Source organism: Pleurodeles waltl, chromosome 4_2 (assembly GCF_031143425.1).
Source record: "Pleurodeles waltl isolate 20211129_DDA chromosome 4_2, aPleWal1.hap1.20221129, whole genome shotgun sequence".
Lineage (NCBI taxonomy): Eukaryota > Metazoa > Chordata > Amphibia > Caudata > Salamandridae > Pleurodeles > Pleurodeles waltl.
In genome coordinates this window covers 862,387,722-862,404,325 of record NC_090443.1, presented here as the reverse complement: position 1 = coordinate 862,404,325, position 16,604 = coordinate 862,387,722, and the positions used below count along the sequence as shown (strand labels likewise).

The following is a 16,604-nucleotide window of genomic DNA, read 5'->3' as shown; positions in this document are numbered from 1 at the left end:
AAAAGACTGATATGGAGCTCAGACTCTGCCAGAAACCAGAGGCCTCTCGTCTCCACCTCTCCAATGTGGCCTTCCCATCCCAGAAGTGACGTGTCAGTCACTATGGATAGATCTGGTTGGGGAAGGAAGAGGGATCTGCTGTTGACCAATGCTGATTTGAAGGCCACCAATGCAGGTCTTTCACAGGCCCCTCCTAGATCTGGACCATGTCGGAGAGATTTCCCTGATGCTGCTCCCACTGGAACTTCAAGTGCCATTGCAGAGCCTGCATATGCCATCTGGCATATGTCACTAGCATATGTCACTAGCAGGATGCAGGAGTCCACGAGGCCCAGCAGCCTCAGAGTCAGTCTCACCGAAACCCAAGATAGAGGCAGAAAGATCAGAACCATAGCCTGAATAAATATCAAAGAAGAGGGAGATTATTGGTCCAGTGTACTTTCTCCCAATAAGCTAGTGACAAAACAAAGAGTACACTGTTCTGAGCGAACACACAGGGGACCTAAATGTTAGCCGTTTGATTTGCATTATACTGCATCATGGACGCCACAGCGTGTGTGCACTTATTGAACACGGGTTGTGCTCAAGTATACGCTATATACTATTGAATTAACTTACCTTTTTTCCACAGGGTGACCCTTTTGTTTAGTTGACCTGACGGACAATAGACTTTAATGTAAGTGACTAGAACTACCTTTTTCCTTGTCCTCATAGAGACCCAATAGAGTCTATATTTTGAGTATTTTCAGGAGAAGTTTTTATTTTGGATTTTTGATTGGTCCTGATGAAGTGTCATTGGATCCGTTTGGACCACCGGATGCGAAACATGTTGACCTGTATCTAGAGGCAGAGTGATAATTTCCTTGCCCTTACTCATGCACAGAAAGTGGCTGAGCATTACTTCTCACACCATCACTTTCACGTTGTTTTTAGTCTTGGTCTAAATCCTTGGTACTGGTCATTAAATATTTTGGTTGTTGAGGTTTAGAACCAATTTTAAATATTTCTCTCCTGTCTGACAAGTGTCTGCCCTTAGGCATCACCTTAGATATTCAACCTTGGCAAACTCTACAGAAGATCTCCGGCAAAGAACCCCCGTAAGTGGAGCCCATCAGACATTGCAGCGCCGGTCTGACGAGGAGCATCCCCCGATGATGAAGCAGGACATCCGAATAGGTGTGTGAGGGCTCTTGCTCCTAAACATTTAGGTCCCCTGTGTGTTCTCTTGGAACAGTGTACTCTTTTTTTGGCCATAGCCTGAATATACTGGACTCGCTTTTCGGGAGGATAGGCCAGAAACTGCACTGTGTCTAGAACAGCTCTGATGAAAGGGAACGTCTGAGAGTCAGGTGTGACTTCAGCACATTTATAGTAAACCTCAGCGTGTGCAGGAGGTTCACCATAGTCTGAAGGTGGGAGACGACTTTCTGGGGCGAGTCCGCCTTCAATAGCCAGTTGTCGAGGTAGGGGAAGACTGAAACCCCAACCTGCACAGATGAGCTGCAACCACCGCCATCCCTTCCGTGAACACCCATGGGGCGCTGGTAAGGCTGAAGGGGAGCATGGTAAAGTGCTAGTGACCTATCACGAATCGTAGGTAACGTCTGAGGGCAGGAAGGATCAGAATATGGAAATAAGCGTTTGGTAAGTCCAACAATACCATCCAGTCGTCTGGGTCCAAGGCAGATAGGATCTGAGCCAGGGTGAACATTTTGAATTTCTCCTTCTTGAGGAAGAGACTGAGGGCCCGAATGTCTAGGATAGGATGCAAGCCCTTGTCCTTTTTGGGCACCAGAAAGAAGCAGGAATAACACCCACAACCTACTTCTGGTGCAGGGGCCCTCTTCTATGGCTCCCTTGGCCAAGAAAGCTGCGACATCTTGGCAGAGAAGTGTCAAATGATCCTTTGGTAAATGAAGGCATGGCTGGTGGGGCAGATTCGAAGGAGAGGGAGTAGCCCCTTCGAACAATCTGCAAAACCCACCTGTCCGTAGTGATAGATTCCCAATGGGGCAGGTGATGCCAAATCCTGTTGCCAACTGGACCAGAGGGAGGGGATGGACTAGGAGGGTTTGGAGGCTGCAGCAGGGGTGGACTAGGCAGACCTCTGGCTTCCTGTCACACGACCACATGGGATTCCGCGTCCCTGGCCACCAGCTGCTGAACAGCAGGGGTGGCACAGTAGCTGGGCAAGGGAGGCGACAGGGAGCCCCTTCCGAAGTCATGAAAGGGGCGAAAAGTGGACGGTTGGGGATGAGGGGCAGTGGAAAGGCAGAGGGACCGAGCCGCAGCCTAGGAGTCGTTGAACCCCTCCAGCGCAGAATCCACCTTGTCTCCAAAGAGATGGGAGCCATCAAAGGGTATGTCCATAAGAGTCTGTGGGAAACCAGATGTGCGTAATCAGGCGTGGCACCTCAAAGCCACCGTCGTAGCAACCGATCTATCTAGGGTCGGTTGTGTCCAGCCCACATCGGCTAGTAAACTTGGCCGCGTCTCTCCTATTGGTGACAGACTGGGAGCACGGGCCTCCTCTGGTATCTGACGCACAACCTGCGCAACCGTATCCAACAGAGAGTGAGTATAATGGTCCAAAAGGTATGCGGTGTTCATTGACCGCAGCATGAGACTGGAGAAAGAAAACATCTTCTTCCCAAATTGTTCCAGCCTTTTTGATTCCCGATCCAGAGGTCAGTAAGAGAATATGCCCAAAGATGAGTATCCCTGGATGACAAGGCTCTCAGGTGTGGGGTGTTGGGACAGGAATTTAGGGTTGTTCGGGGCAGGCCGATGGTGGTGTGCGATTATCCTGTTTACAGGAGCCCCTGTGTTGAGTCTAGACCAAGTACCCATAAGGACACCAGTGAGGGCCTCATTGAATGGAAGAAGAGGCTCAGATGTGGAGGCCCATGGTTGAAGCACCACTGTCAGGAGCTTAGCCATGTCCTGAACAGTAGGCAGCTCAAAGCAGAGATCCTCAGCCGCCCTACTGACCATCATACAATAAGTTGCTCCCTCTCCCGTAGTCACAGTAGGAAGAGACACCATGCCAGCATCTGGAGAGGTATCCAGACCACTAACCTCGCCCAACTCCTGTGCCCAGTCCAAGTTAGGGTCATCCTGGTATTCATAAGGGTCCAGACACCCCTCCAATCCTTCCCCGAATTTGAACCCATAAGAATAAGGGTCAGAATCCAACCATGGGTGAATAGGCCTGACTGAAAAAGGAGGCGGTGTTGGTCGACGCCGGTCTGACTCTGAGTCGTTGGAAATCAGGATCGGGTCGATGGTAGGCAGCACCAACGTCGGGAGCATCGACAATCGAACCGGCACCGGGAAAGGTCTTGATGGTACGACCAGTGCCGGTGTGGATCCGAGAGCAGATCTGGGGGACTTCGGTGGCTGGAGCCAGAGCCACCAACATGGAATCTGAAAGCCCCCAAACCGAACTCCTTGGGCCCGAAGATGCCGTAGCAGGGTCAGACTCCCCAAAAATGAGGTGCATGGCCTCATAAAATACCTTCAATTGGGGAGGGGTCGCTCCGGCTCCCAGAAACTAGCGGAGGTGCAGAGTGGACCTAAAAACAGGCTCCAAAGACAGAGGTCTCGAGCATTGACGCTCCTCCCGAGTCGCATCAGCCGAATGATGGGGTGAAGTCGAAGGATGACAGGATTTCTTCGACTTCTTCTTCTTCTTACCTTGACCCGAAGACTTCAAAGACGCCGAGTGGTGGTGGCTCCGTGACCGGTCTTGAGACCTTCCCCTCAAGTGAATCTGGGACCTATGCGGAGTCAAGTGCTGGGCCACCATAAGCTTGAGGAACCGCTCCCTCAAAGCCTTTCGTTGCATCAGCCCGGCACTCGTAGCATGACTCTGGGTTGTGGTCGCGCTCCAGGCACCACAAACAGACCCGAAATCATGCAGTGACAGTCCTCACGCGGTTTGAAGTTGGTCTTTAGGGACTCTCGACACACCAAAACTTCACAAAAGGTAAACCAAAGAGTCGAAGTTGGTCAAAAATTGACCAATGGTAGCTCTCTCCAGATCAGCACTTGCTGCTGAAAGAAAATAACTGACATCACTGTGCTGAGGCTGCCTCTATGTACAACTACGGATGTCATCACAGCAACTACGACGCCAACGACGCCCGCGGAGTCGACCCACACCATCTACCGACACACAAGGGTATTGCTCAAAGAAAAAAACTCTGGATCCAGTCTGACACCAGGGGGAAAATTCTAAGGTAAGGAATCTCCATCTAGCAGTCTCTTTCAGATACAACATCCAGTCCAATATTTTGGAGACAATGCTCGTACTGAGCGTAGAAACTGCATGTTTATGGTAAACGGTCATGTTGTGGAGGGCCCACATGTGGTAATGCCTCCTCTCTTAGAGAAGGTTACCTTAATGGTTAGTAGCCTCTTCTCAGTTATGATATTATTACACAATGTGGGTGTAGGAAGTTGGCTCTGTATATACTATTTCAAAGTAAGAAATAGTGTGCACAGAGTCCAAAGGTTCCCCTTAGAGGTAAGACAGTGGCAAAATGAGATAATTCAAATGCTCTATTTTGTGGTAGAGTGGTCGAGCAGTAGGCTTATCAGAGGGTAGTGTTAAGCATTTGTTGTACACACACAGGCAATAAATGAGGAACACACACTCAAAGACTTACTCCAGCCCAATAGGTTTTTATATAGAAAAATATCCTTTCTTATTTTATTTTAAGAACCACAGGTTCAAGATTTGAAGTAAATACATAAAATGCAAGGTACTCCACACATGTAAGTTAGAAACTTTGAATAAAAGCAATATCATATGCAGTCTTTGTTAAAATGGCAATAACCTATTTTAAAAGTGGACATAGTGCAAAAATCAACTGTTCCTGGGAGAGGTAAGTAAAGGTTAGATTGTGAGGTAAGCAAAACACTTACAAGTCTCAGTTCCTGGGCAGAGGCAGCCCACCGTTGGGGGTTCAGGGCAACCCCAAAGTTACCACACCAGCAGCTCAGGGCTGGTCAGGTGCAGAGGTCAAAGAGGCACCCAAAACACATAGGCGCCTTTGGAGAACAGGGGTGCTCCGGTTCCAGTCTGCCTGCAGGTAAGTACCTGCGTCCTCGAGGGGCAGACCAGGGGGTTTTTGTAGAGCACTGGGGGAGGGGGGGGGGGTGACGGGACACAAGCATGTACACAAAAGACATCCTCAGCGACACAGGGGCGGCCGGGTGCAGTGTGCAAAGCAGGCATTAGGTTTTGGATAGGAAACGAGGGACCCAGGGGTCACTCTAGCGGTGCAGGCAGGCACAGGGGGTGCTTCTCAGGACAGCCACCACCTGGGCTAGGCAGAGGGTCGTCTGGGGGTCACTCCTGCATTGAGGTTCGGTTCCTTCATGTCCTGGGGGCTGCGGGTGCAGAGCTTGGTCCAGGCGTCGGGTCCCTTGTTACAGGCAGTCGCGGTCGGGGGAGCCTCTGGATTCTCTCTGCAGGCATCGTTGTGGGGGTTCAGGGGGGGTCATCTCGGGCTACTCACGGGGTCGCAGTGACCGGGGAGTCCTCCCTGTGGTGTTTGTTCTCTGGATCTCGAGCCGGGGGCGTCGGGTGCAGAGTGTGAAGTCTCACGCTTCCGTCAGGAAAAGTGAGTTCTTTGGAAGTTGCTTCTTTGTTGTAAAGATGTAGCTGTTTTTGAGCAGAGCCGCTGCTCACGGGAGTTTCTTGGTCTTGGGGGACAGGGCAGTCCTCTGAGGCTTCAGAGGTCGCTGGTCCCTGTTGGATGTGTCACTGGTTGCAGGTTCTCGACTCAGGAGACAATTTCTAAAGTTAGGGGTTACCTCAGCTCAGGGCACCTTAGGGGCTGTCCTGACAGGTGGGTGACTCCTCCTTGTTTTTCTAATTATCTCCTCCAGCCTTGCCGCCAAAAGAGGGGCCAGTGGCGGGCATCTCCACTAGCTGGGATGCCCTGGGGTCCTGTAACAAAGGGGGTGAGCCTTTGAGGCTCACCACCAGGTGTTACAGTTCCTGCAGGGGGAGGTGTGAAGCACCTCCACCCAGTGCAGGATTTGTTCCTGGCCACAGAGTGACAAAGGCACTCTCCCCATGTGGCCAGCAACTCGTCTGGTTGTGGCAGGCTGGCAGAAACTGGTCAGCCCCACACTAGATGTCGGATTGGTATTCAGGGGGCATCTCTAAGATGCCCTCTGGGTGCACGTTACAATAAATTGCACACTGGCATCAGTGTGCATTTATTGTGCTCAAAAGTTTGTTACCAAACTTCCCAGATTTCAGTGTAGCCATTATGGAACTGTGGAGTTCGTGTTTGACAAACTCCCAGACCATATACTCTTATGGCTACCCTGCACTTACAATGTCTAAGGTTTTGCTTAGACACTGTAGGGGCATAGTGCTCATGCACATATGCCCTCATCTGTGGTATAGTGCACCCTGCCCTAGGGCTGTAAGGCCTGCTAGAGGGGTGACTTACCTCTGCCACAGGCAGTGTGAGGTTGGCATGGCACTCTGAGGGGAGTGCTATGTCGACTTTGTCATTTTCTCCCCACCAGCACACACAAGCTGTGAGGTAGTGTGCATCTGCTCAGTGAGGGGTTCCCAGGGTGGCATAAGACATGCTGCAGCCCTTAGTGACCTTTTCCTGGCATCAGGGCCCTTGGTACCTGGGGTACCAGTTACAAGGGACTTATCTGAGTGCAAGGGCTGTGACAATTGTGGAAGCAAACATACAGTTTAGGGAAAGAACACTGGTGCTGGGGCCTGGTTAGCAGGGTCCCAGCACACTTTCAATCAAAACTTAGCATCAGGAAAGTCAAAAAGTCAGGGCGTAACCATTCCAAGGAGGTATTTCCTTACAGTGGGGATCAGTTTTTTGGACAAAGTCAAAAAAATGAAGTTATCTAATCTTTATGTTTCACTGAGCTAATACTCCACCGATCACAATTTAAGAAGCATCAGCCTCCACCACATATGGAAGTGTAGGGCTTTAGTGTCTGAAGATGCCGCTGAGGTAAAGCCCTCTTTTTACCTCTGGAGGGCAGCTTCTGTTTCCAAGGTCCCAGAAAACAACAATCCTTTCTGCAGGAAACATATTATAGGGGCAACAATAGTAGAAGAGTAAGCAATAAACTGCCTGTAGAAATTGGCAAATCCAAGCAAGTTCTGAATTTCCTTGAAACAAGAGGGTGAAGGCCAGATCAAAATAGCTTTCACTTTTCTTTGGTCCTTTTGTATCTCTAGCAGGGTGATAAGTAAGCCTAGAAACCGAACATTTGTCAGGTGTAAAATACATTTTTCAAGTGTAGCAAAAAAATTATGCTCATGTAGATGTTGAAGGGAATCTCCACTCACCTATCTCTCCAATTAACCCTCAAAGGCCTGGTTTTGTAGAAATGGTTGCTGACATTCTTGCTTCAGAAGAACTGGGATCAAGGGTACCATAGGTTTCTGCTCTTTATGATGACTTTGTTTAGGGGTCTGCTATCTATACAGGAACAGAATTCACCATTCTGTTTCAGCATGAAAACAATGGAAAGGAGACCAGAGTTGTTGTGCTTTGGGTAAGCAGATTCAGCAGAAGCTTGAGGAGATATTTGTGCCGATGTTTATTTTTGGTCCTAGTTAAAGGCATATACTTGACTGCATGGTAAGATTACGCCTCGTTGCAGGTCTACCCAGGAATCAAAACTCCAATTTGGGGCAGGGCACTATCTTTTATTTTGTTTTTGTTGAACACGCCTTGGACAACTCTGTACTCAGGTGCTATACAACCCTCAAGAATGGTTTCCACCACTGCAGAAGAAAATGGGATAACCTAGTATAGAAGGTCCTCAGAACAATTGAATCGAGCCAATGGTTGCCTTCTGCAAGCACCATTTGAGCTATGGATTATCTGCCTAGAGAGCCAGGGGACATTCAATTTGACATTTAATAAAGAAGCATCAATGAGATTGAAAATAAGTCTAGCAACATGGCCACTACTGGATTCCAGAGTAATGGGATCTGTTTGACAAGTAATTAGCCCCGAGGACAGTTCAGTGCAGTCTATGCCTTCAACAGATTCTGGGCACTCTTTGTTAAGAATAGCTGTATCTAAGAACTTAAAGGTTATGGCAATTAAATTCTCAATTGCATCTACGACCAGGAGGACTTTAATGTTACTCACAGTGTAGTAAACAGGGCCATGACAACAGTTATAGCCAGGTGACACTACCAAGAGAGAACTCACAAAGCTCATCGCCCACACATGACATTCTGCAAAACTATAAAGAGATCAAAACACTAAGTCACCTACATGATCACACCTTTCAAGATTCCATACCAGCGAATGTACTGTGTAAAGTCGGAGAACAGCTTGCCTGAGAGTAGCCTGTCCGAGTTTGGGAGAATTACAGAAGTAGTGAGTAATGGGAAGCAACCTTTGTTCAGAACTGGCCACTCTTTGACAAGCAGCAGTAGAAGACAGCCAGATGAAGTGGACTATAAAGCTTTTCAGCAATAAAGAAAAGTAATTTAAAATGCTACGACTCAAAAGGGGGGATTAAATCAGGACTCAGCAAGAGTTAAGGCAAACACTGAGCTGTCTTTTCCAACTGTAATCATAAAAAAATATTGTTAAATGTGACTGTATCCAAGTAATCTACAATGTGCAGCCTCACCTCTCTTCCCTGCTTATGTCACTTAATTCAAAGTGGTGATTCACTTTCCTGCAACTCTCTATTTTCTGAATTGCACTATTGTATTAAATAGTTTGGTATATTACTAATATTTTTAAGAAGTCTGAAGTAACTATAATACATAATCCTGACATTATTTTGAAAGTGTCTAATAAACAAGAGCAACAGACTGCTATACAATGAGACATGGACTAGGAGGGAGCAGATTCCAGACCATGAACATAGCTTCTATGGGATGAAAGCTCAATCAAATTTTGGGAACCAAAGAAGCACAATATTAAACACAGTAAATGTTCCATTTGATTTGACACTTGCTCAAAACGCTAGATATGAATGCAAGGGCTAAAGGAAGGAATGCTCTTCTACGTAATAAAAACAGCATGAAAAAGCCATTAAGATAAAGGAATACCTTATTTGATACCAGGTAACAAACGCATACAAATCAAAAGCAAAATGTTACTTGAGAGGTTTTTAGCAGACAGTAAATAGTGAAAAAGATGAGGAACTAACCTGTGGGGGCAGTCCTTACAAATCTTCTGATCTGAAAAGACACCCTGGAAAGTATTTTTAAATATCTGTTCTCGGCCCATTTTCTACAATAAAACACAAGAAACAGACAATATGGTATTGCTGCACGTAAACAGGCCAGCCAAAAATCACCCTGCTTGTTTCAAAGAAAATATTTTACCATAGTAAGTAAGCACGTTTATATTCTTCAAACTGAAGACACAGGAACGAAAACTTTGCTACTAATTCATTCTGTACATTTACAACCCTCACAAACAACCGTGAATGCTATTCTGTTTTGCTCATATTATGTTGGTGATAGACACCTGAAAAAACAATAAAATTGCAAAAATTAAACTTGATAAAGTGAATGTAACCACCGGATAATAGATATCAAAGTTACTAAACTCAGATAACATGATTTCTTATATATACTTTTACGTTATTAAGTAAGCCTTTCCTTTACTCATTTTCAAAGTGCGAGTTATAGCACAGTTGTTGGGGCTTGCTATTTGCAGTGTTTGGTTTTAGAGACTGACATTCATTCCCTTTAAAGCATTTTTCCATTGGTTGCTGCTTTAATATTTTTGGCACTATGTGCATGTTGACTAAAATAATCAAACTAATAGTATGGATGTTCATCCAGACACAATGCTGAAAGCAGTCTCTTGTTTTTTGCTCTGAGACAGTGACACCTTGATGTCCCTGAATAAGTGCATAACATATTCAGTCTGTATTTCAATGGTGGTCATTCATGTTTTTCAGAGGCACTAAGGGCTGGATTTAGAAGTCGGCGGAGGGGAATATTCCTTCACAAATGTGACAGATATCCCGTCTGTCGTATTACGATGCCATTCTATCTTATGGGGATCGTAATACGGCGAACAGGACATCTGTCATGTTTCTGATGGAGTATTCCCTCCACCCACTTCTAAATCAGACTCTAAGTGTCTTTACGCCCCGTTATAGTTTGCACTTCTAGCAACATTATAGACCTGGCCACAATGTATCGATTTATGTGTTGTATGTGCGAGAAACTATGTCCCCATTTTAGCGGAGGGAATAATTTCCTTCCCAGGATTGTTTTACTTACATATGTCACTTTAGCACCTACAATTACATCTTATACATATAGTTGTCTGTATTTTGATAGATCTTTACTTTCAGAGACTTCCTTAAGTGTACAACATATTAGTAGCAAGTGTCTTGAGCACAACATTTCTCAATCACTTTAAAATTATTTAAATGTGCATGTGTGAGTACAAGACAAGCTTTCTGTACTCTGTCCTTTAACCCTAGTCGTATAGGCACCACAGTGATCTATGATCACTAGGTGTTTAGTTAAGCCACTGTTTTCCCTTGTGTTTTTCCCCAGAGAACATATTTTCAAATAGGCTCAAGTCTGCTGGTGGATTTTTTGTCTATTTTAAATCCACATAAAGGAGAAGGACTATGAACCAGGTCTACGAACTAGAGCAAAGTATGCCTTCTGTCAAGGAGCCAACGTCCAACCTTCCAAACTCAGTTTCTTTGTTTGGTTGCTTGAATCAATATGATCCTGGGTGTCCTGGGGGAATTTGGAGCAGGTCCCTCAACTGCTTAAGCAGGAGGCAGAGGTCACAGTGGTGTTGTGGATGTAGTGTTGTTTGAGGGGACACTACAATGTTTTCTTACAGAGAATGCCTTGCAAACATCAAATATATGTCAAACCCCTCCCAGATATGTCTTTTACCATGGGTTAGTCAGATTACCTGGCCGGTCCTGGGTCCGAATGTTGCAGTCATGCAGCATTAGGAAAGTCTCATAAAAGAAACTCTTCTTCCCTTTTCAGCATGTTGTATACTTTCTTAACCCCAGCAAAAGGTACACCCAAACATGTGGGAAAGGTTGTCCTATCAGAAGAAATGTGGGAATGTTGTGAGAGAGGATCTTTTGCTGTGGCCCACACATTCTGCAGCTATTTGTGAAAGAAATTAGATAAAATTCAGCTTCTTAGACTAACATTAATGTTTGCAGATATTCTGATGCAAAGAAAGTGATACGATCCTTTCAGGTCATGTCACTGCTCCTAAAACTCTAATTTTAGAAATGTCTAGGACTCGTGTGTTTCCCTGGGTCATCCTTTTTCAAAGAACCTTTTATATGGTCATGCTTTTGTGCCTTTCCTGTTTTAGTTGACAATCTCAGTCTGTGTGTCTCTCTCTCTCTGTGCACCATTTCATGTTTTTGTTCTACTGGGAGTCATGTGGGAATGCACAATGACAGGAGACTGAATGTTGTCCTCTAAATTTCCCAATATTTTTGTGGTCCTATAGCAAGTGAATGTCCACAAAAAATTGTTCTGAAAAAGCTCCTTCAGAATCATTTAACATTATATTCAGTTCAAAATCCATGGTTTTCTTCATAAAATTTGTATTTATCAAGTGATTTAGAGCCACAGCTTGATTGCTGTCTCTGATTTTTTTAACTAACTACAAAGAGACTGTATCTACGGAAACGGAATAGTCTGGTAGATGCAGCAGTATGTTAGTTTTGTAAATCAGCATCCAGTGCAGATAGTTACAGATAGAATTATCAGAGATTAATGGCTTACTCCTTATTCCTGAAGCGCAGCAAAACAACTGGGGAAAATCTTACTAAGTTTAGAGAAGAGAGAGCACATAAGAGAAATACAGAATCAGAGACGGACTACATAGAGCCCATTCTTCAACTCCTAACCGTAATAATTAATTGGTACCATAACTTGACTAAATAATAAACATTTTCTTTTTCATACTGGGAAAATCGATCACACATTCTTTGGGACAGTGTGATGCTTTTAATAAAACAAAGGGCTTTATTTCCGACTAAAAGAGATCTCAAATACACATTTTGGCAAAACCAATACAACATTTCGCTTTATTGCAACACAAAGAATTTCAATAACAGAATGCATAAGAAAAACAAAACATTTTAGAATAAAACTATGATAGAACATTTTTAGAAAACACGTGTATTGAAACCTATTATGGTTGCGATTGCTCTGTATTGCAACTGAGATGAAACAGGAAAATAACCTTCATATTTGCTTGAGTTGCGTCCATGGTCTCAATTCTTATCAACTAGTTGATAATTCTACAGATTTATTTTCCCCATCTTACAGATGGAAACACAACTGTTGACTAAAAACCATTGGGGAAGTGCTGAGAATCCTGGAGGATTCTTTTACAAAATATCTTTCCTAAACTCACACAACTCAGAAAAAAAATATCTACAGAGATAGCATACAAGGAAAAATAAATCCCCACAGGACTATCAATAGTTAAGGGACCTTCTCAAATGGGTATTTTCTTGACATGTACATTTACAGGATTTTTCTATTTCAAGGTTAATCAACGGATATGAGTGTATTCTAACATGATGACAAATACTGTACCTTCAGATACTCATCCATTTGATCTATAAGACTAGTGAAGAATTCATAAGCATCCTGTTGTTCCCGGACATAAAGTTCCTTATTCCACATCTTGAAGATCTAAAGATATTCCACAAATAAAAAAAACGCTTCCCATTACAATCCACACTGCAATTAAATAGAGAAACCTGGAGAAATGTAATTTTTTTAAATAATATGAAGTTATGTTAGATCAAACAGATCTCTGCTGCCAGGTGGGAACCCCCCCTGTATGTATATGTATTGTACTGTATGTTATATATACACACACACATTATACATTATATAAATCAACTACATGTGCCAAAATGATGCACTACATGCCCATAAAGGTATTTTATGAGAAATGCAGTGGATGAAAGTAAGTCAGGACGGGAGCAAAGAGGTTTCTCCTGCCACCTTCCCCCAGCTCCTTCCTGTGTACACATCCACTGTCCTGCACGGTTCACAGGTACTCCTTACAGTGTAGATAACCACGAAGTAGGAAGAAGCATCAGTTGAGAACAGCAATGGAGTTTCTAGCAGGTGCCACTTCATTTCTGGGTATGCATCCACAGTTAATGACATGGTCACAGCTGCAAGAAACTAAGCCTGGAGATAGAATGTGAGAGGGAAAGATTGCTCTTTTTGGAAGGAAAACATTTACTGCTTTTGCCTATTAGAAGGCATAGGTAATTTTAGTACCGTTGGGGAACCACAAATTACCCACTGTTTCCTTAAGCAGGGACTACACACAAAATGCTTTTTCCTAAAATCCCATCAAAATAGAGAAGTTATTTTCAAAATGTCTATTTCAGTAGTAATATCCAGCATGAGAAAAGCAGCAAAAGAGAAAGGATATATACCTTCCAGAAGTTCTCAGGCACATAGTACTGGAGCTTGCTTTCCATCAGATGTCCGAAAAGAGACTGGACTTGGTAGAATACATTGTCATCTGGATTGTCTGTATCATCGTCGATAGAAAGTAATGCCTTTTAAAAGAAAAAAGACTGATGCTATGAACTGCACACATCTTCCCAATGAGGTACTGTACACCAAAAATTAGTTCGCTAAAACCAACATTGCTAAAAACATTAAAAAAAAATATTAAGTTGTCACTAAGGCAGGTGTTGTTCCTCAAAGCAAGTACCTCATAAAACATCACAAGGTTTGTTAAAGTAGGGATGATTTTCAACGTAGACCTTTCATTATTTCATAACGGTCATTACATCCAGAGTTGGTTATATTTTACATACAAAGCTTTGAGAACTCACAGTACCTGTATAAGTATAAATTGGTCAATGAAAGCCATAATTTCTAGGGCACAAATGGTGCCAATGTTACTCCAAATGTTACCACCAGACATTGGGAACAGATGTTTCTAATGAATAGAATAATTTGTGAAAAAAGATGTTTTCAAACTTTAATAAAGACTGCAATATTTATGTGGTATTACTCCTTATCATCACCTTCTGTGTGTTTCATGCACCACCCTAAGTGGTATGGGTATGCCCAGACGCAGGTCTCGTGCTCACTGTGTCAGTGGAACCGTTGTGCCCGACTGATAAGCTCATAACTGGGCAAAACCGGTCCTGAGTTGCTTGTGTTGCAGTTGAGGGAGGACCTGGCCTGGTAGTTTGGTCTGGACTATTCTCAAGTGAAGTAGGGTCAAGACTGATTTGCATATGGCTGGGTCCAAACTGAGGAGGCACAGTGAGCAAAATAACGATTTGTTGGAATGCTACCCTGATCAACTGCTAGTGGTTAGACAAATTGCAAGCATTCCTCCCTTCAACTTTTGTGTGTTTTATTTATATCACTACCATTCTTACTGACATTTCTATTTCAACTAGTAACTCACTAAAACATTGTCACATCATATGCATATAATTGTCTAATTCCGTTTTTGAATTTTGTAAATGAAAACTGCTCAAACTGAAGACAATTAAAATATTGTACACTAATTTAAAAACAAATACAGTAGGGCCATGAAACATTAAAAGCAAAGTTGCTACGAAAAAGTGACTTACCTTTAATGATGCTCTTTATGCTGGATACTCTATCTACCTGCAGATTCCTCATCTAAGGAACAACCCAGGTGCAGATTGGATATGTAAACTTTCTCAAAAGCTCTTCAATGCCAGTAGAGTGCTTTTGCTCATACTGGCACAGGAAATGACACCATTGTGATGTCCATGGAGCATAACACCCCACTACGGCGTCCTGATGTCTGTTTCCCATCCATACTTTCCATGCCTTTGAGGAAATTGGGATGATAATGATAACATTATTGTGAGGGTGGAGTGCAACATCTTATTTGAAACTTTATGAAGCGGAAAAACCTGTGTCCAAACATCAAGAAGGGGAGACAGGAGGGTTCACTGAGGAATCTGAAAACAGAGAATCCACAAAAAAAAACTGTTACTGAAAGTAAGTATCTTTTTTCTGATGGATCCTTCAAGTGGCAAAGTTGTCACATTCTGACTAGATTTCCAAGCAATACCTAATTCAGTGGAGAGTTTTGGGGGCTGGTCATACAACAAAATCCCAGAGGAGTGAACGAGCAAAATGGTTATCTCTCCTCAACTCTGAATCTAAGCAAAGATCCTTTACAAAAATGAAGAAAGCTGCCCATGTTGTCACCTTGTATATTTCGGCCACAGGACTGACTCGCTTTGCCAGGGCGGAAGTCAAAGATTTCACCCTGGTGGAATAAGCTCTTATATCCTATGAGTACTCCTTGTGCGATACGGTTTAGCACATCTTAAGACACACGATGATGGACCTTGAAAATATCTTCTTTTGTATTGCCTTGCCCTTCCTGTTGCCTCTATACCCTACAAAAAGAGGTGGTAGTCTGTTGTGATGTCCTTGGTTCAATAAAGATAAAAAGTGAATGCTCTTCTTGGATCCAGTCTGTAGTTTCCCTCCTCCTCATTCATGAGATGTGGTAGGGGATCATAGATAAAGTAATGAACAGATCCAAATGAAAGCAGGTATCTTTCTTGACCACTAAAGCAGCTCAGGTTCAGAGAACCAACTTAACAGGAAAGAAACAAGTGAACAAGGAGGGGGCCGGTGCTCTGTGCTTGTGAGTCACTGACACTCCCCGCTGATGTTACTGAAATCAGAAAAACTTTTTTAACAGTGGGTAACCTTAACTGACATCTGTGCAGACGTTCCAAAGGAGACCACATCTAAAAAATGTTTAAATGCGATTGAGGTTTCACTGGAATATAGCAAACTGAGTGGGAGGAAACATGTGGCAAGTCCTTTCAGAAATCTTAAAGAAACAGGCGACTTAATTGAGGTCGGATGGTCTGTAAGGAAGCAGAAAGTTGAGAAAGCTCACAGATATCAGTATGGATCGAAGGGCATGGAGGCTTGGATGATAAAACTTGAAGCTCAGTTACTCCTTGGGCAGATGTGACCACAAGGAGGAAGGTTGTCTTGCTCATAAGAATCTTGAGGGGATTATTATGAAATGGCTCGGATGGGAGTACACATCAAAAAAGTTAAAACAAAAGGTCGCACAGAGGCTTGATAAATGGTGAAAGAGCGAAGAGACAAACAAAATCTTTTAGAAACCTAAGTACAATAGGGGACATGAAGAGGGATGGCTGGTCAGGTAACTGCAAAAAAACAGCAATAGCAATGACATAACCTTTAAGAGTGCCCTAAGCAGTGCCCTGTTGGACAAGAGAATGAATGAACAGAAGAACTTGAGAAAGTAGGGTAGAAAGAATATCAATTTGTTTTTGTACACTCCATACCACACATTTGTTTCCAACACCAGGTGTATAACATATTGGCGGGAGGGGTGCTTGGCTGCCAAAACTACATCACAGACTTCAAGAGGAACGTCGAAGGCTGTCAACTGTTGCTGCTCAATCTCTGCGCAAGGAGGAGGAGACTGGACTGGTTCGGGTGAGGACCCTCCTGAACATCCTCCCGAAAGGGTAGCCTGATTGGAGGACTGATGACCATGCTCAAGTGCTCTGGATACCAG

The 16,604-nt window shown here is 43.9% G+C and overlaps 1 protein-coding gene across 2 annotated transcripts in view; it reads right to left on the bottom strand.

The window, feature by feature from the left end:
- The window catches only part of USP24 (ubiquitin specific peptidase 24), a 1,409,949-nt gene that overhangs the window by 555,752 nt on the left and 837,593 nt on the right, over positions 1–16,604 (bottom strand). For both annotated transcript variants that reach the window (XM_069232604.1, XM_069232603.1), the window contains exons 43-45: positions 13,462–13,587; positions 12,599–12,697; positions 9,187–9,269 (exon numbers count right to left, since the gene is read on the bottom strand). In XM_069232604.1, coding sequence (XP_069088705.1) covers positions 9,187–9,269; positions 12,599–12,697; positions 13,462–13,587 — 308 coding nt within the window. The remainder of the gene's footprint in view (positions 1–9,186; positions 9,270–12,598; positions 12,698–13,461; positions 13,588–16,604) is intronic.